This window comes from Lytechinus variegatus, chromosome 2 (genome assembly GCF_018143015.1).
Source record: "Lytechinus variegatus isolate NC3 chromosome 2, Lvar_3.0, whole genome shotgun sequence".
Lineage (NCBI taxonomy): Eukaryota > Metazoa > Echinodermata > Echinoidea > Temnopleuroida > Toxopneustidae > Lytechinus > Lytechinus variegatus.
The window spans coordinates 20,606,310-20,626,641 of NC_054741.1; the positions used below are offsets into that span (position 1 = coordinate 20,606,310).

General features: G+C 36.8%; 2 protein-coding genes across 2 annotated transcripts in view; one reads left to right on the top strand and one right to left on the bottom strand.

The window, feature by feature from the left end:
• The window catches only part of LOC121407536 (exocyst complex component 2-like), a 34,813-nt gene extending 27,142 nt beyond the window's left edge, over positions 1 to 7,671 (bottom strand). The window contains exons 1-8 of the mRNA XM_041598669.1: positions 7,599 to 7,671; positions 5,812 to 5,957; positions 4,428 to 4,598; positions 3,809 to 3,944; positions 3,001 to 3,041; positions 2,424 to 2,493; positions 1,362 to 1,489; positions 569 to 757 (exon numbers count right to left, since the gene is read on the bottom strand). Of these exons, the coding sequence (XP_041454603.1) occupies positions 569 to 757; positions 1,362 to 1,489; positions 2,424 to 2,493; positions 3,001 to 3,041; positions 3,809 to 3,944; positions 4,428 to 4,598; positions 5,812 to 5,935 (859 nt within the window). The 5' untranslated portion in view covers positions 5,936 to 5,957; positions 7,599 to 7,671. The remainder of the gene's footprint in view (positions 1 to 568; positions 758 to 1,361; positions 1,490 to 2,423; positions 2,494 to 3,000; positions 3,042 to 3,808; positions 3,945 to 4,427; positions 4,599 to 5,811; positions 5,958 to 7,598) is intronic.
• A 2,650-nt stretch (positions 7,672 to 10,321) lies between these two features.
• On the top strand, positions 10,322 to 12,158 carry LOC121409404 (tumor necrosis factor ligand superfamily member 6-like). The gene is made up of 3 exons (XM_041601341.1): positions 10,322 to 10,404; positions 10,990 to 11,231; positions 11,859 to 12,158. The coding sequence occupies exons 2-3, from the start codon at positions 11,006 to 11,008 to the stop codon at positions 12,119 to 12,121; spliced, it is 489 nt and encodes a 162-aa protein (XP_041457275.1). The 5' UTR covers positions 10,322 to 10,404; positions 10,990 to 11,005; the 3' UTR covers positions 12,122 to 12,158.
• Positions 12,159 to 20,332: the final 8,174 nt, after the last annotated feature.

Below are 20,332 nucleotides of genomic sequence, written 5' to 3' on the forward strand. Positions count from 1 at the left end.
CAGGGTTCCCAGCTTTTCAAGAAAAAAAATTCCCTGATTTTCCTTAACTTAAAAAGTTCCCTGATAACAATTTAAACCCATTCCCAGTTTCGCATGTTTTCTACGTTGTTGCAGTGAATTACATTTTCAGTATAAAAACTATAATGTAAAATAAATTAGTACCACCATAACCAGTCATTCAATGGATGTTGTTTTGATATGCAACAAAATATAACAGAGTCTGACTGACTACAGTGCTTTCGACTTTTGGGCCAATCAAAATTCCCTGCTTTCCCCCATTTGAGGCATTTTTCCCTGATTTTTCCCTGATTTTTCCCTGACTAGAAAAAAGTAAAATAATTTTCACTGATTTCCCTGATGGGCTGGAAACCCTGGTTTTACATCACAAAAGTTTTACAAAACAGGTCTTAATCCATTCAAATTGGATCATTTGGATTACAATGGCCAATAACTATTTTTTTTTAGAACAATTCATACATTTTCAAAACCACCTATTTTAATTTGAGCCATGAGGCTATCAATCTTTTTGAGGTAAATAGCGAAAAAGCTTTAGCACAAACAAACTCACTGATAAGCAAGTCCTCAATCTTCTGCAGAGTGACAGTCTTATCTTGGCCTCCATCTCCCTCTCCGTTCATCTCCATCTCATCTTCTTCCTTCCCTTCATCTCCTCCGTCTACCTCGATAGATTCCTCCCCGGGGGATGCTTTCAACCGATCGCCGATGTTCTCATGCCTACACAGGTCTCCATGAATAGCTGATTTAGAAGGAAATAGTACAATAGAGAAAAAAAATAACAATTTGACAGTACAGTATCGACATCTTGAATACTCTTTCACTTTCTTTAAAATAATTTTCAGTTTCTAATAAGTGCAGAAAATGGGATGATTTAATGGTACAAACCACAAGAACAATGTGCTGTTAAACATCATTACCGATCAATATTAAGTCTTCATTTAATTGTACAAACTTATCAAATGGAAAAAATGAGAGTTAACTTTGTAATTATTGTATCCAACTGCATTTTTAATCTTTGACTTGTCATATTAGGAGTACACTGTCTTGTGATTGTTTTGCACTGTGCAAAATTGTGCCCATGGCCCAGTGCATACGTCAAAAATGTGATATAAGTGAATTGTGTACCCTATTTATGACTGCAATGTAAGCTGAAATAGGTTGAAAGACAGTAATTTACAGAATACAACCTACACTCAGGAATTTATTCAACCAAGGTCCTTTGCAACTTTAATACGAAAAGCAAGGAAAAGATAAACAAAAACATTTTTTGTGTGTGCATCAGATAAAATACAAAGATTACTAAAAAAAATACATGTATGAGTTTAGGAAATAACATTTCTTACTTGCTAGAATGTCCTGACAATTCATGAAGGTACCCAGGTTTGATTTAATGAATGTCTGTGGTCCTTCGGTCTTCAGACCAGATGACTGTCTCTTCAAATGCTCCAAACCTTTCTTAAGATCTACAAAGCTACAGAGAAACAAGCAAAAATAATCATGATGTAGGCTAAACTGCACTCTGAAACTGTCATTCTATATTAGGAAAATACCTATCAATGTGACCAGAGTTAAACCAAGAGGCAATTACATCACAAAACCAGGGCCCAGTCTTATGAAGACTTGTGATCGATCCGATTAACCATAACTATGGAAAGCCAGCGACGTCAACATCTAAATCCATGTTTATTCAAAATATTTTCTAGAAATGCTGTATGTATTCAAACATCTATCGTTTTCTTGAAAATTCGGTGTGCTTTTCTTTGTTTACAAAGGACATTGTGCAAATTTCCTGTACAAAAAGTCATGACATTGATGGATATCCACATAGCTGAGGTTGATCAGATCAATCGCAACTCTTTGTAAGATGGGGCCAAGATAGCACTTTGTTTTCATTATCTTTGACCAGGGAAAAAATTAATAATTTATTTTCCGGGGCTATTTTTGAGCTCACTAGCCCAAATATCCTAATTTGTGTTAAAGTTTACATTGGACCCTATATGAATTTCAGGGGCTCCATTTTAGTTTTCCAGGGCTCTTTAGGGCATTTCGGGGGCAAAATCGCCCCGAGCCCCCGTGTATTTTTTCCCCTGTCTTTGACAGGAATGGTGGATGAGGAAGGAGGTATTAGAGCGATGAGGAAAATATTGAAGAAATTAGTTTCTGTACTTGTCCATTTGGTTTTCAAAGTCCAAAATTTTTTAAATAGTAAGATCCTAATGACGTCTGAATTTATCAGTCAAAATTATATGATGAATTGAAGTTGATCAATTCTAAATAATTTCAAACATTTTACATTCACATATACTATCACTTAAAATTGTAATTTTCATACTTTGGTATTCTTGCGATATTGCATTTGGAATTATATATCTGTTATACACACAGTAATTTATTTCAATACGTACCTGGTACTACTGTGACTTTCAATGAGAAATAGGGCAGGTTCAAAATTCCGGTGTGCTAAGTTGCTACTCCCTGTATTAATACAATTTAGTTTTTAAGAGAGACAAAAATTTATTTAGAATAAAAGCTTAGACTTAAGCCAGTAAGCTTTCTGTTCTGTCACAAACAACTGAAATATCTTTCATGTTTATCAAAAATTAAATGGTCAAAACAGAATCATACAACTACAATAAAAAAAGCAACGGAACGTTTACTGAATGTCTATATGTCGTAAACCTTCATTAGATATTTCCTTGTAACCAGAAAACCAAAAGCCTGAGGAATTTTCCATCTCTACTAGTGTTTGAACTTCTAGTAAGATAAGTATATATGAACTCAATATAACATGTACAAATGAAACATCACCTATTCTACTTAATAATCAAATTTGAAGTGACCATCACTGCCTCAAATTCATATCTTTTCGTTTATAAACTAAAGACTTAAAGAACGATTCAAGCCATTACTTATACATATGGGTTTGTTTTTAGGGTGAATTACATTGTCGATACGTCATCAGTTAAAAAATAAATAACATACCTTTAGGAAACATTTGGTGAGCTTCTTCATCAGAAAGTTGCCTGGTTCAAATAATTCAAACAACATGCATCAGTGTCAGTTATGAATAGATACTAAAGTGAAAACATCAATGTGCAAATGTGATCATCATGCCACACTTAATAAAAACTGTAAAGAACTTCAGGGATACCCAATCACTAGATTACCACTCTACCCCTACAAATGTTCCATCAAAAATAGAAATTCATATATGCATATGATCAAAAGGTGAAATAGTTTCTAAAAGCACACCAATGAACAAAAGGTAGAAAATTACAGGTATATCAGTATACATTACTTTAATGAGTAGAAAAATATCATTCACGTATCAAACAGTCACATTGGATCTAATACCTAGGTACTATTATATGGGAAAATTCAATTGGTTAAATGAAATACATAATCCAACAACTATCAAATATTTTTCTCTCTGCTATATAACTTTCATATGTACATACTGTTAGTTTTTGTTAAATTGTTAGGTAAATTGTAGGCATTGTTTATATATTTATTACAGAGTATATTTAGCAGACACACGATTGTTTATTCTTAACTAACAAGTTAAGAAACACATGTTTATTTTGCCTAAACTACAAGGGGCCAGACTTGACTAGCATTCATGTTATTTTCTGGTTCCTATTATCCTTGCTTTTCTATGAATTCATAACTGATTGGCTGCAAAATAGTTATTATCATTGCATTGGATAATTCATTCATTCATTCATTTATCCATCCATCCATCTGATATTAGTTCTCTCTGGCAGATTGAAAGATTGAAGAGTATGCTTACGGAGTGTGTTCCATGGGTAGACCCAGAGGATCTTCTCTTCCCGATTGAAGGGGTGATGACGGTCGACTGATGCTGTTTAATCTTCTCTCAAACAATGATGATTCATCAACCCAAATGGCTGAATCTTGAAGGGGATCTAAAGAAGGAACAGAGTCAGGAAAAACAGAATTACCATAAGTAAACACCAAAAGCCAATTATCATCCTTCTTTAACTTTTCTGTTCAATTCCTTCTGAAGAAATCAACAAAGAGCCAGCTAAATATACAAACTTGACCCATTCCCCAAAACCAAAAACATCTCGCCATTATAAGAGCCCAAGTATCTCAGTAGGACCAATTTTGATGGCAGTTTGTCATACAATTCCATATTTAATTTTTCTTTCTACTATTCAGGTGGGTGTTTCATAAAGCTGTTTGTAAGTTAGAGCGACTTTAAGAACAACTGGTGAACATTTCTTATGCACTAAGTACTCACCAATGAACATATCATTTACCACAAGAAAGGATCACCTGTCGTTCTTAAAGTCGCTCTTAACATACGAAACGGCCCCTGCTCAGACAAAGCATAGTCTGTCATTAGATGAATATGACAATGGTTAAATTTCCAATCTCTGACTTACTTGGTAAGAATTGGAGTCCTCTGAACTTGACCGTGGAAGTGCCGATACCTCCGGACTTGGTGGATACTATGACATCACCAGGGCCTTTACAATTGGTTGTTCTACAGATAATCTTACTGGGTGAGATCCATTCCGCTAGGAGTGTGATGTTGACTCCACATACTATGATACCTGAAAAAGATCACACCAAATGAATACATAAACTGAAAATGAAATCTCCATTATCACTGAACTATATATTCAGGTAATTAATGTGGTCCTGAACAATAAGCTGTCCCAACATTTGATTTTCTACATGTAATTCTATGAGATTCACTACACTAAAAAAATAACATTGACTCAGCAAACAGTACACAGGCAGACACATTAACATGAGAAAGGCTGAACAACAATACTAGTCCCCTGAAGTAATGTCTTAATTCACTTAACACTCATATACTAATTTTGTAACTAATCATACACCAGAGGTGACTGAATGGAAGATTCAACTATAAATTAAAACTTAAATCATTTATACATAAATGCTAATTGAGACAACAATCTCAAACAGCATCCATTAAAATGACCACCCAAATATATGTTTAATAAGAAAAATATGTGCCAAATAATAATAATAATATAGAATTACAGAGCACAGACATACTATTAAAAAAAATATTCTGGTAAAAATGTTTAAATGCTGAGATATTTGCAAAATATGCATGGCAATCCAACCAGATTTAATTTTTTTTCCAAGCAATAAAAATACACTGTCCCACACGTGCTTATCTGTGTTATCAATCTCCAGTGTAATAATTTTTCACCTTAGATTTTGCAGAGTTAGGTTTACATAACTGATCCTGGTGGGTGTTTCATAACGCTGATCGCAAGTTTAAGAGCGATTTTAAGAAGGACTGGTGGAACAACTTACTTAAGCGCAATATAATCACCAACAAACATTTATTGGTGAATATAATTTACCACAAAAAAGGTTCATCAGTCTATCTTAAGGTCACTCTTAACTTACGAACCACCTTATGTAACAGCCCCCTGATCTAGATCTACAATGATATGGTGAAAATTAACTTTCATTTGAAAGGCTTTCTCATGAAAACTTTTGTTTGCTGCAAATATATTCCTTCAGCTTTGAACACATGTTTACAATCACAACTAAACTTTATATTAAAAAATACATTGCTAAACACTCATACAAAGTTTTTTAACAAAGACATTCTCCTAAAAAAGCATGCTTAAAACAATTGCAGAGTTGGTGGTGATGCTTAATGAACAATTGAGAATTTTGTTGGGGAAATGCTGTACCGGTACTTCTAAAACAAGCCCCAATCAAAACGTTCTATTATCCCTGATCCAAGTCAGGGCAAATATAATGAAGAAATGAACTCACTGAAGACGTCCTTTTCATTGATCCCTAGGTTTTCACCTCTGATGGTGAGTTTGGTTCCTGGTGGGCCCTCCTTGGGGGATAGTCCTGTCACCTTAGGAGGGTCTCGAAATTTCCTAGACTGCATCCTTCTCACTGCCTACAGCAAACTGTATAAAGAAAAGCACATATTCTTCTTCTAAAGCAGCAGCGCTTAAGTTCACTATTTGTCTGTGGCTTACTGGTGGGCTGTGAATGCTCTCAGGTGGAGACTGTTCATATTTATCGGCTGATGCAAGTATTTTACGATTCATGATATTTATCGACCGATGCAAATATATTTTTTTCATTTAAGTTGGCACTGCTCGATATTGTTGCATACGTGTCTTTGCAGCTAGGCTATGAGATAACAAAGACGGCAAGATAGCAACAAAGATGGCAAGATGGCAACAATAATAGACTGTAAGTAAATGCTTCTCTACTTAAAATATTTTTCAATTGTTTCTGTTTAATTTGATCAAAATATTAGTGCCAAATGCTTACATAATGTATTTTAGCCATTACATAAGTTTTGGCTCAAAACCTTAAAGAAAACGACTATTTTGTAGCAACATTATTGTCATGATTGTTGCCCAATTCATCGGTATGTGTAAAGCAATGGCATACCGTCCCAGGCTCTGTGGAGAGTAAGCCTACCGGTATGTCAGTAAATGACTTTTTTTTCTCCAGGAATCTCCAGGCACCCCCCCCCCCGGCGAAATACAGTTGTTCATGATCGTGATATTCTGAAAAGTTCTCTCCTTCTACCCCCATCTCGATCGGCCATTTTGTTACGATTCATAACAAAAATGGCCGATCAAGACGGGGGTAGGAGATAACTTTTCGTTTTTTTGAGGTTCCAGTTTGTGCCCAGATGTCAGGAAACTGCCACTCGTTAGACCTTCATCCATATAATCGTGGTAAGTGCTTGATTTCTGTTTTAACTATTTATTCAGAGAATTATTTTGACCATACTTCACGTTTGTCAGGTGAGTATGCCTTACACGTAAGGTGATGCCCAGATGTCAGGAAACTGCCACTCGTTAGACCTTCATCCATATAATCAGGGTAAGTGCTTGATTTCTGTTTTAACTATTTATTCGGAGAATTATTTTGACCATACTTCACGTTTGTCAGGTGAGTATGCCTTACATGTAAGGTCCTGGGCTCCCTGGGTTAGATATTATTATGCTATAACATTAACAAACAATCACTGGTGGGGAAATTCTCTCAAAGACAAAATCAAACAAAAAATTTAAATAAAAACTCAGACTAGGCCGGTGCGAAAGTCGAAACTGCATTTGCTGGCAGAAATCAAATTAACAAATAAAAAGAAAAACAAGGCAAGGGATTGTTACACAGTGAATATTTGGGGCTAGTAAATTAAAGTTATATTTATAATTCATCACAGGTGGAGGTATAAATTAAAGGTCATCAGATCATGGACTTACTAGGTCCAGTGGCAATCTATAGTCATTCCTATTATATAGACTACGTAATTTCTTACGCACACATGCCAATACAAGATATCACGATTCCATGGTACATGTATTCGAATAGCACATACACGATATCACTAACGCGACTTAAGGCAACTACCGCTATCTGTGCGAGTCTCGCTTCGCAGAGTCGAACTCGACAAAGGAGACAAAAAACCTGTCAATGACTGTTGTCCATGAGCATGGATACATGAAATTCATTAAGAAAGAGTACTAAAAGACTATACAAACAATAGAGACTATGTAATGTAGGCCATCGACAAAATCACTTACAATATGAATTATGATTGTCCGCCTTTCAACTGAACTCGCCCCTTTCCCCGGAAGTACCGGTACCGTACAAATTATGTTTGTTTTGTTTAGCTCTAATTTGGTCCGATCCGAGCGAGCAGCGCAGGGGGGGGGGGTCGATAGCAAAATGATGTCCAAAGGCCTGTAAGTAGTTAGAACATTACATGCCATGTATACGTACATGCATATACTAATGTGTACATTATATAAAACCAGATCAGTTAATTGCCTATCATGAATTTGTTCGAAGGATTTGTAATAATTGATAAAAATCAGATGTACAGCAAATGCGTGCGCGCGAGGCGAGCGAGCAAATTTTCAGATATATGTAGTTGGAATAATGATGACCGAAATCGTATTTCATGGGATGTGTAATTATGGTCGAAATGCAGCAAGTGGGCGTATATTGGCGTGCATTTAAAATTGCTATAGTCGTTTAAAGTGATGCGCATACAGTATAAAATATGATAAAAGTAAATTATCAATAAATATGGAGAAGAAAGGAAAGAAAAATATAATTTGCTCACTGATTAAAGATGAGATGAGCATGATTTGGGGAATCATTACTATTGGGAATAAGGGTGCCTAAGACATGATTTTAGATCATCACAGCTAGACCACAGAATAAACTTCCAAAAAGGTGGTAATAGCACAGTGGTGCAAATATAAAGAAATAAATTGCGGAAAGGAACGATTTTGAATAATATTTAAGATTACATTGGGAGGTGATGCAATATTTGAAATATGTATTAGATTGTTATGGAATTAATGTGATATAAACGGATAAAATCGTAAAAAGTGTGTGGGAAATATGTCTGTCCCTTTTCTTGCCTCTGTGTTTATCTCCCTCTCACGTGAGTATCCCCCATTCCCCCCCCCCCCCCCCGGATTTACGCCCGTGCGTGGATGTGATAGGCCTAATGAAACTGAAAATCCATTGTTTCACAGGAGTTTTAAAACACTTTCTGATTTTAGTCTTGATGCTAAGAGGGGATGCCGTGGAGCCAGACGAAGTCTCAGCTAAGTGGAGCATATCCCTGATGACAGAAATAGAACGATTTTTCGGTCTAGCTTAATGATGAAAAATTATTAACTTAAAAAAAGACCTCGAACAAATTTTGCAACATTCACCATCGAATATTTTTGAAGAGCCAAAAGGGTAATTATTTCCCAAAACTGTGTACAAAAATATAAAGAAAAAAAATAACCATCTGATTGTGATTTTTATTGCACCTAGCTCCCCCCCCCCTTCCGCGGCCCCCAGTGGGGGATCCAGGACTTTCCAGATAAGAAGGGGCACATTTTCCCTCGGGAAATTTTACAAGCAATTAAAACCAAAACAAAACAAACAAGGTTTTCGATCACTAGACCAGGTTGCATTTTGTCCCACCGTAAAATTTGACAAGAAAAGTCACCTCTTGCGTATGACCGCCATATTCCCATAAAAAATATTTGCTGTCACTGTCTCTCAAAGGGGGGGGGAGGGGTGGGGGCATACGTACTATGAACGACATAATTTACATTGAAAATATTAGGCTATGGTCGACTAGCTGTCAAAAAGGGGGCACGGGCCAGAAGTGCATCCGGATCCACCATTGGCGACCCCTGATTTCTTGATCCCATGCAAGGGGTGAGAATAATAGGCCTACGAATATTACATAATATTTTCATATTGCCTTTAAAAAATCAGTCCCAGCCTCCAGCCCTCGACCCCCCCCCCCCCGGCACCTTCTCTTCCAATGAATCCGCTACTGGGACAGTCAAGAAGAAGTGGGGCAAAAACAACTAAAACTGTAGATTCAACTTCCTTTTTAGGGATAATTGCGATATAAAGGTAAATGCTTTAACTTGACGTAAATTTACCGTATGTGTAAAATATTGCACAAATCATTTTTGCGTTTTGTATTGTTACTCGGTTATATTTTGACTATAGTTTTTACGCAAAAAGAGAGGTATAGTATGAGCACGTATAGAATTAATCGTAGGTTCGGAATATGGCATTCATCGTGCTTCACTCGATCCATGTGAGGTATTTTTCTATTACTGTTTGTTTTTATAATAGCCTTATATAATTCGGTCGCTTGCAAATTACAAGTATTTGTAATCGTAGCAGGTTCTACATAATCATGTTTTTATCGAATATCGCAATGAAAAACTTCATTTAAATCCAAAGTATGAAGGTAGTATTTTAATCTACAGGGTGGCCTCATCGGTAATTGAGACATTACGTGGGGGACCTCCATAACATAAAAACTTGTATGTACAAATACTACACAAAAATCAATTCCAAGACCTGCTAGTAAAACTTAATTTTTAGCGTGCTCGCTAACAGATAGTTTCATTGTCAATTGAACCAGAATTCTTTAGAGATTTCTAAAAAAATATATGAAACCCAAACACAATACAAATCTGTCAATCGTTCTCTCTTTGAAAGTGCTGCTGCCTGTCTCGATCCCCCCCCCCCTATAAAATCCTAACGCCACCTCTCAGCATAAACAGAACATGGGTTTGAATCCACAATATTAACAAATTGATTATTTTTCTCTCCACTCTTGCCACACTGGGGATTATAAGAGCATATTAAGAGCTTAACTAGAGCTGTACTGGCTTATTAGCGGTTTACGTATAATCCAGTCCTCAATAACTATATTATGTTTTTAGAAAGACAACATATTCATTTCCTTTATCTTTTGCAGTATCATCATGATCATTATTAATCAATACACTTTAGACGCAGTATAACAAAAGGAGTCCATCTATACCATTTTCTTTAGGAAGCATCAAAGTGGTGAGTACTTATGTTCCCTTTTATTCTTTTAATGACTGATGTGAATTTTCTGTTGAAAAATATATGGTTTTAGGTGAGTTTGTCTTCTAAATAGTTATGTTAGGTTAAAGAGACTTATCGAAATTTCACCCAACGTGAGCATCCTTAGCCGGTGAACTAAATTTTACGCATTAATTGCCTGTATTCTCATTAAAATATGCATGACATCATTATATTGACTGGTAAATTTCATTTGATTTCACTGCATGGGGCTGCACCTATCTCAGGACAAAATAATCATTATAGTGTTTTTTACTTCGTGGCGTTATGAACTTGCATGCCACTTAGGTAAAAAAAAAAAAAAAAAAAAAATGAAATAAACAAACTAACAGCCAGTGTGCCGGTATACTGTTATTCGGGTTTATTTCAAGTTCAGTATGGCCACAAATTATGCCGTCGAGTATACAAAGGAAATTCAAAGTAATATTCTAAAAAGCTCAAAATAACAGATAGTCTGGCTGATGAGTTCTGTTCTATTATATTAGTGAATCTCTTAAATAAAATACTTTAATTGGACACATCTTATTTTCTCTGAAAATATTGGAGGGCATACAGGAAAATCATGTGGAGATGGATGCATCAGATGCCCCCATATTTCCATTGGAATCTACAAGACCCACCACTGCCACAACAAGCAACGCCAATGATAACATCAACGACAACATCACAACCTGCACTGTCTGCACAACCATCAGCTCCTCCGACTCCTCTTCTACCACCGCAACCCCCACCACCTCCCCCGCCACCGATTCCTTTGAAATTAGCAGCTGCAGATGGAGGTGACTCGGGTGAGAGTATTTTGATGTTTGAGGATTACCAGAAAATAATTCCCCACATTGCTCGTTTATTTCACATAATATAGGATCAAATAGGTATTTAATGATTTATATTGGTTAATGCATACAGATAGAGTTTCTCATCCCGGGATAAAAAAAGGCAAAGTTAATCAATTTGACATTTTCTTTTATACCACAGTGATTATCAAGATAATTATAGTGGATTGGCATTTTAAACAACACAATAATGATGATGGAGATGGCGATTGCTTCATGCTGATGATGCTAGTATAATGATGGTAGTCGTGATGGTGAAAATTGCGATGGTTCCAATGCTAAGAAGTGGTGGGTTTTCATGGCGGTGTAGTGAAGATGGTGTAGGGCTATAGATGATGATGATGATGATGATGATGGAGGTCCAATGATGATAATGATGATGGTGATGATGACGATGATGCCTATATGATAATGATGACGATGTTGACGAGGTGATGATGATGATGATGATAGATGATGTCGAGGATGATGATGATGACCTTCATGATAATGATGATGATCGCTGATATTCGATGACGATAATTAAAGGCCTATAGTGTTCAATCATATCAATTGAGTCAAAATAATAATTTCATTCGACAGAGGAGACGACTAGCATCTTCCAGCGACTGGAATTCATCATCTCGATATCTGTGATCTCTGCTGTGATCATCATCCTGGTCGTCATCGCTGTTATCCTTGCCGTCGTGGTACGGCGACGGAAGCTTGAGGCGGAGAGGCGCACCAAGAGACTGCAGATGAAGCGAGCTTCGTCTGCCCATCGTTCTTTTCACATGACATGTCTACACAATGATATGTACAGATTCAAACCAGATCCTGAAGAAATCAAATCCAATACAATATGATCTTTTATTCTGTTTTATTAATTTACTCATTAAAATTCTAGAATAGCCTTCTAAAGAATTCTCTTTCTTGAGAAAAAAAAACACAATTCAGATGATCAGATCGCATTTAAGAGTATAAAGTAAACCTTGTATCCTGAATTCACTGTTTAATTTAGATTTAAACGATTTATTAATTTGGCCTAAAAATGTATTTATGATTATGTTTCCACACGTAGTATACTTTGCGGGATAAAAACCTTGATTACTGAAAAAAATGAGTGATTTACATATAAGCGGAGTGTGAGCGAAATGCTTAACATTTTATCAAAATTTGATAGCAAATAACGAAATTATTGAACTTTTTATGTTTTAGCAATATTTTGTGAAAACAGTTATGTGCACGTCGTTATGAGTATTCATTAGTTTGGCTGATGATGTCACATCCCCCTTTACTTTTTTTCTCATATTATTTCATGAAATCATAACTTTCATTTTTCTACACTTCTCGCTTATAATGAAATAAGTTGTAGCAATGAATATCTAATGCATTAAATCAACTGTCAATTCCTTTTTTAGTTCTTGCAAAAACTTGCATAAACATAATTTCACATAATGAATAACAATAAATACAAAAAATGATACATTTCCTGTGAACGCAAATAATGCTTCAAATTTTTTCATTGTTGTCTATTTTCGTCTGTCATGAATTTTGATGAAAAATAAGAAAAATATATATATATCCTTTTTTGTTAGGGCAGCAGAGCCACATAATTTTTTTTTTACATGACCCCATGGAAAGAACATTTTTGGAGATGATGAATTGCAAGGAACTTCGGATTTGTTTATTGAATGTATCGTTTGTAAGGAAGTCATACATGGTTGGCGGAACGTATTTTCGTTTGGGGGCAACCCCCCTAAAAAAGAAAAGCTAGGGCACTTGTGTCAAAATGAGCATTTTGATGCAAACAGATATTTTCACCATGAGATTATCATCTGCGTGAAGCATGCAGCTGTGTTTTGTAATGATTAAGTTGAGCAAAGCCTTTTGAGGTTACTTCGCATTGATAAGATATATATTTAGCCTTTATTTTTCCGCTAGCGAGCGGCTCGCTCGCGAGTGGTTAAAAAAAAATCAATTCTGAAGTTGTGAAACTCGCTTTTTTTTCATTTATGTCAAATTATTGTTAACAAAGTGCATCCTTGCGAGATATTGCGAGCGCGAATCGCGAGTTCAAACTTCTGGACATTTCATGTAATAAAACCTGAAAATTAAACATTCCGAGCAGTTTTTCTATTATCTTGGATGATGACTTGTGTATATAACTAAAGAATTGATGCGAGCTGAAATTTTTTACATACTGACTAGAAAAGAAAGCTGGTTACGGTAAAGACTGCAATTAGTGGCTAATGAATAGGACTCTTATCTCACCAATCGAATAATGCGCGAGCTGAAATTTGTGATATAACAACCTGAAAACTGGACATTCAACATTTGTGTAACCAAAAACAGAATTGGCACTTAAAAACGGGTTCCCTCAGGTGAAAGGGACACAGTACACGTTCGTGAGGGGGAATTATATTGTGTAAAAAGGACACTTTTTCAGTGCTTCAAAAGTGTGGGGGCACTTTTTCTTGCTTTCTTGCTTTACACTGGCGTAAATCCCCGGGGGGATATATCCCCCCACTTTTCGAGGAGGGGGGATGGCCTGTACAAACATCTCCCCACCTTTTACGAAAGAAATGAAAAAAATCACAAAAGATAATATTGTTTTATTGGTGAAGATTCTTCCTGAAATACCGCTTTACAAATAAAACAATATTATTGAATCATAAAATGCAAATAAAGAGCCAGTTCACCATTTTCAAACGAAATATACTTATGTCCTTATTATAACATTGAAGAGAAACCCCCGTTTCCTCCAATTTATCAATGTTGGGGTCTTTGGGAAGGGATTAAGATGGAATGTCAAAAATTTTAAAAGTAATCTCTAATAAAACCATTAAACCATCATGGGGTGAAAAACATAATAATAATTATTGGAGGGGTATTTGCCATATGGACATACAGTGGCGTAACTACGGGGAGCATGGGGGGCACGTCCCCCCCAAATCGTCTGACAAAAAAAAGGGGGGGGGAGGAGAAAAGAGGGAGAAAGGAAGAGAAACGTAGTGGAAAAGAAAAAAAAATTATTATAATGTTATATTATAATCATGTTATGTTTCATTACATAAGAAACATTTTTATCATAATTTTATGAAACATAATTTGCCCAGGGCCTACGACTTCATTGTTCCTGGTGCTTGCATTGTCTGTTTAACGAGATATATAATCATGTTGTACTAAAACTTCCCGTTTTCAAGTCAATATAAACCAAATATATCAGTTCAGTTCAATCTATCTATTTTCTCAGCATAAAAATTTGATATATATACAATATGTACAGGAATGACAAATAGTATCAGAGAAAATTGGAAACTACAGAAAAGTTTATAAAAACTTGTGAGTAGTAGTTCCCAGTACATTGTATGACATTAATATTGAATAAAAAATGCACACACAGCATCAACAAACACCAGCAAACACACAGGGAGGGTGGGGCGGTAAATGTATGAGATTTCAGCAAGGAGAAAGGAAACAAATTATTTTGCATATACATTCATTTATATATATTTCCTAGCACTTGAGTTATCATTGTTTTACGTAGTGACATATTCTTCTTTTTCATAACTCAAAAAGTGATTGCCAAATGTGAAAGTTTTATATATATATGAAACATTTCTTGTCCGTGATTACGTTCGCATTAGTGGATTGGTGAGATATGTCTGCTCTTCATGAATTCCTAAAATCAGTCCTTAAAATGTCCCTTCTTCTGATCTGAATATAAAAAAAATTTCAGCTCGTGCTTCGCACTCGCATCATTTGGTTTATGAAATATGTATGGTCCTAGTTAATTCCTACAAAGAAACATGAGAATGCCCCACTTCAGGTGTGAAATATTTGAATTTTCAGCTCGCGCTTCGCGCTCGCAATATTTGATTAGTGAGATGCGTACGATAATCATGATTGCAATGACTAAAAAAAAGTGTTTCATGCGTTCAGATGTAATTCTCATAGGCGGATCCAGGGGGGGGCCCGAGGGGCCCGGGCCCCCCCTATTGGCGGAGCAAAAAAAAAAAAAGGGAAAAAGAAAAGGAAGGGAAAAGAGAGGAGAAGAGAAGAAATGCAAACATAAGAGGAGGAACATGATTGAATAAAATAACATGAGGGGAAGACTTTGAAAATAATTTTTTTGAAAAATTTATTTGTTAGGATATAAAATTTTCGCTCGCGCTTCGCGCTCTTATTGTCTTTTAGGGGATCTGCATATATTGCTCAATATGGAGCTTGAAATATCAAACTTTGAAGTCAATATACAAAACATATTTCAGCTGGGAAATTGAACTTTCATTATTTTGTTTGATTTACAAATTGATTTTAAAAAAGTGCTCTGTAAAAATGTCTGTGTTATGGTCTGAATATTATCATTTTCTGCTTGCGCTGCGCGCTTGCAAAATTTGATTTGTCAGGTACCTATTATTTTTCTGTATTCCATAAAAATCTCAAAAAGTTCCCTATTCAGGTCAGATTGTCAAAACGTATCAGCTAGCGCTGCACGCTAGCATTTTGATTAGTGAGTTATGTATATCCCAATATTAATTCTAAATCAAACTACTTTGATGACAGTTTATCAAAAATTTCGGCTCGCGATTTCCGCTCGCATTGATAGATATCGTGCATTTTATGCATAATTACAAAAGTGCTTTAAATGTCCAGTTTTCAGGCCATAATATTAACAGATTTCGCGCTCTCAGGCTTAGGAAGAGAAATAGGAAGATAGTCATCATTTTCTTATGATAACATAATGCCCTTATAGAATGTCCCGGTCCTATGTAAAAACTCAAAGTAATAATAATAAAATACATCAGCTCTTTTTTAACTGTCATCCAACACGATTCACAATTTTCCCACAAATTGTTTGCAATACAGAGCTTAAATTGACCCTTTGTTAGATCGGAATATCATATGTTTTTAGCTCGCGCTTTGCGCTCGCTTTATTGATTTTCATGATAAGAAGGATACTTAGAATACCCAAATTCTTGGTCGAAATCTAAAGCACACGTTAATTCATATACGCAGATTGTTCTCTATTTAAATCATTATCCAGTTTCAGATCACAATATCAAAAAGTGTTTGCTCGCGGATAAATAACTTATCCTTTTCATGATTTTCAAAACATGAATAGAGTGTCCAGAATTTTTCCGCTCGCGCTTCGTGCTCGCATTAATAAAGTTTAGTTTATATACTTAGAGTCCTTCCAAGATTACAAAAAGTGCTTAGCATTTCCATTATTCAGGTAAAAAAGGTCAAAATTTTTCAGCTCGCGCTTCGCGCTCGCAATATTTGAATGTTGAAATATGTAACGTCTTCATGGCTAAATGCAAGCAGTCCATAACAGGTACAATTTCGAGCAGTTCAAAACGTATACAAAAATTTTCTGCTCGCGCTCTGAGCTCGCATTATTAATGTAAGGAAGATCCCCACTTATCCTTTTCATGATTTACAAAACTAATTGAATAGAGTGTCTTGTTCAGTAGGTCTCAATCTCGAAATTTTTTGCTCACGCTTCGTGCTTGCATGTTTAATTATATACCTATTCTGTTAAACAAAAAGTGCTAAGAATTTTCATTCCTTAGGTAAAAATGTCAAAAAATTTCGGCTCGCGCTTCGCGCTCGCATTATTTGATTTTTAAAAATGTGTAACGTCTTGACGGCTAATTGCAAGCAAGTATTTAATAGTACCTTTTCCATCACTTCATTTCTGCTCACTCTTTACGTTCGTAGTAATTATTAACTTGCATACACATTTTTTTTTTCAGGAAGACAAACATTTCCCAGAATGTTCAAAATTTTAGGAAAAAGTACATAAGATTTCCAAAAAATTTAGCTCGCGTAATAAGGGTTATGGTATTACTCATTTATGTTTAATAAGAATAAAGCTAAAAAGTGACCATTAGGACTACCCCTTCAAAGAAACAAAAAATCCCGGCAAAAATCATATTCGAGCGGCCGATCGGGGAAATATGGCTGAAAAAAATTCCGGGCCCCCCCTATTGGCGAAGGCTGGATCCGCCCCTGCATGTTTATAAAATCAGCAAGCGCTTGGCACTCGCATTAGATGACTTTGGTGAGATATGCATACTCTTAATGGATTCCTAAAATATATTTCTTAAAATCTCGCTGTTTGGGGTCAAAATATAAGAAAACTTCAGCTCGCGCTTCGCACTCGCAATGTTAAGCGATACAGGTACCTATCATGATTACACAAATTTGATTATAATGTCCCTTTTTAGGTGTGAATATAAAAAAAATCAGCTCGCGCTTCGCGCTCGCATTATTTGATCAGTGAGATACATATCCGTTTAATGACATTGTCCTTAAAATGTCTCTCTAGATCAGTATAACTGGCAACTGAGCGCGCTTACTCAGTGATTCAAAAATTTTGCTGGTGCCCCCCATGATCTAAAAACATGATTGCAAAACTGAAAAAAAACCAAAATATTTCAGTCATCCCCCCACCCATCAACACGGATTTACGCCAGTGTTGCTTTACATCCCTCAAATTTTCACTCTCCCTGTTTTGCTACCCTCAACATGATAAAAGAATATCATTTTCAAATTAACAATATCATCATATATAGGCCGCCATCGAGGTTGCGAATCGAGCGAGGGGAGGGGAGGGGGAATACGTGCTTTAATTACGAAACTAGATAGTTTTTTTAATCGATGTTACTGTTTTGGTGGATTTCTTAAAAAAAATCTGCTATCATTATCATTCTTGTTATTATTATTATTATTATTATTATCTTCATCATTTACTATCATCATTCGGCGCCATAGCTGTGCCGAGGGGGGAGGACAGATTTTCTTTGACCCTCAGGTCTACAGTACAAATAAATGAAATTGATGGGGGCCGCAGGCCGTGGACCACGACTATAGGCTCCACGTAAAGGTTACTGAGAAAAAATGATTAGAGAGTGAGATATGCATGAGACAGAGAGAGATGGAAGGACGTCGGAAGGGCAGGAGGAGGGGAGGAAGGGAATGGGGAATCGAGTGTAAGAGGGATGGGTCGGGGACAGCGGGAGAAAGCGAGAGCGAGAGGGGGGGGGTATCCTCGAGCTACATGTACATTGATTATAGGGTGTCAAAAACGACCACGACTCTAGGCTCCACGTAAAGGTTACTGAGAAAAAATGATTAGAGAGTGAGATATGCATGAGACAGAGAGAGATGGAAGGACGTCGGAAGGGCAGGAGGAGGGGAGGAAGGGAATGGGGAATCGAGTGTAAGAGGGATGGGTCGGGGACAGCGGGAGAAAGCGAGAGCGAGAGGGGGGGGGGGTATCCTCGAGCTACATGTACATCCCGCCACAAGCCTCAGCTTTTAGGGTATACGCCTTCTTCCTTAAACCTAATATGTACATATTTATATATATATTTTTTTTATATAACAAATTGATTTATGTATGAATTTATGTTATGAAAAATGTACTAAAATGGAAGAAAATAAATGTTTTATTTGAATTTGAATTTGAATTAATTATAGGGTGTCAAAAACGCTAAATAATGAAAAAATTGTATAGGGCCTATAGACCAATTTCACAACGTGAGAGGGCAGCAGACTGGTCGCCATGCTGCGGTGGGCGAATCAACTTTTATACTACACAAGTCAATAGGGTATTTGGTACATTCGTTCGATTTTTTTTTATTTTGGACCAATTGAGCAGATTTCTTGTAAGATTCACAATGAGCATTAATCGGAGAAGTTCAGGTCGCAGCTGTGCTGTGTTCAATTGCCACAACAATTGGAGAAAGCTTCAGGATTGGAAGCAAAGTGAATGTGAAATTCACTCGCCTTGGACTCATGAAGCCTGTTTGTGTGTGAAGCCGTACTCCCTGCATAGGTTTCCAGGCCGTGATGAAGGAATGCGTCCCCTTCCTCCTTTCTCCTTCCTCTCTTTTTTATTCTCTTGCCTTGCCCCCTTCTTTTGGATACTTATAGGCCTGCATAAAATGTGGTGGTGGTGGTGGTTTTTTTTGTGGGGGGGGGAGGGGGGATTTATTTGATCATGCTTAGATGGAAATATCAGTCCCTCTCTCTCTCTCTCTCCCTCTCTATCTCACACTATTCCCCCCCCCCTCTCCCTCTCACTATCCCCTTCTCTGTATTACACTATCCCTCTCTTTACCTGCACACACTCTCTCGCTAGCCCCCCCCCCCTCTCTCTCACTATCCCCCCCTCTCTCACTACCCCCCCCCTTCTCACTATTCCCCTCTCACTATCCCCCTCCTCTCACACATACTCTCTCCCCCTCTCTCATCCTCTCTCTCACTCTATGTCTCCTTCACTCTCCCGCTACTCTAACACAATTTACTAGCAACAAGAAGTGAGCTCCCTGATGAAAACCAACAGCGATTCTTGGTCATCATCAACTCACTTTTACTGACAAAACTAAGGGGAAAAAGTAGCCAAAGTGCAAAAATTCATCATACCTTCATCGGTCAGATATGGCCATTGTCTTACATCGTCTACCCAGGTGTCCATGCTTTATTTTATTGATTTATGATGAAGTTAATGACACAATATCAGAGCTTATCTGTAATCTTTCATTGAATTTGTACACAGAGCCAATCGCGGTCAGCGCACTTGCACACCGCAGCAATGGCGTCGCCGATAGAGGGCCAAATACATAAACCGGCCGTGAAATTGGTCTATATTTCGCTAATATAGCTACGTGCATGTTTACGGCCTAATTTGCGACTAAAATAATCATAGATGCGGGGAAACGCTTTTCAAAGTTGGGGGTGGGGGTTATTCATGCAAAAATCACAATCATACGGTCATTTTTACGTTTTTGTACAGGGTTTTGGAAAAAAGTGGGGGTTGAAGCCCCCCCCCCCCCCCCCGCTCCCGTATAGATGTGTAACTTTTTGCACCAACACTATACGTCTATAAAGGTCCTATGGGAGATGGGGCGACCCGTCCCGGCAAACTTACAACTTACTTTTAAGTTATTTGTTTGCTTCTCTGATGTAACTCAATTAATGTTCATATATGATACACATACGAGAAAAAGGATTGGTGCTTATGCTGGGGCTGTTTTCGCCGTACTTGTGTAGGGGTCAAAGTA

What these genes read in the sequence shown, in the direction of transcription:
- LOC121409404 (XM_041601341.1), top strand. Translation starts at nt 11,006, where the DNA reads ATGTGGAGATGGATGCATCAGATGCCCCCATATTTCCATTGGAATCTA. An exon ending in TGCAGATGGAGGTGACTCGG is followed by an intron (nt 11,232 to 11,858) that starts GTGAGAGTATTT and finishes TTCATTCGACAG; the next exon opens with AGGAGACGACTAGCATCTTC.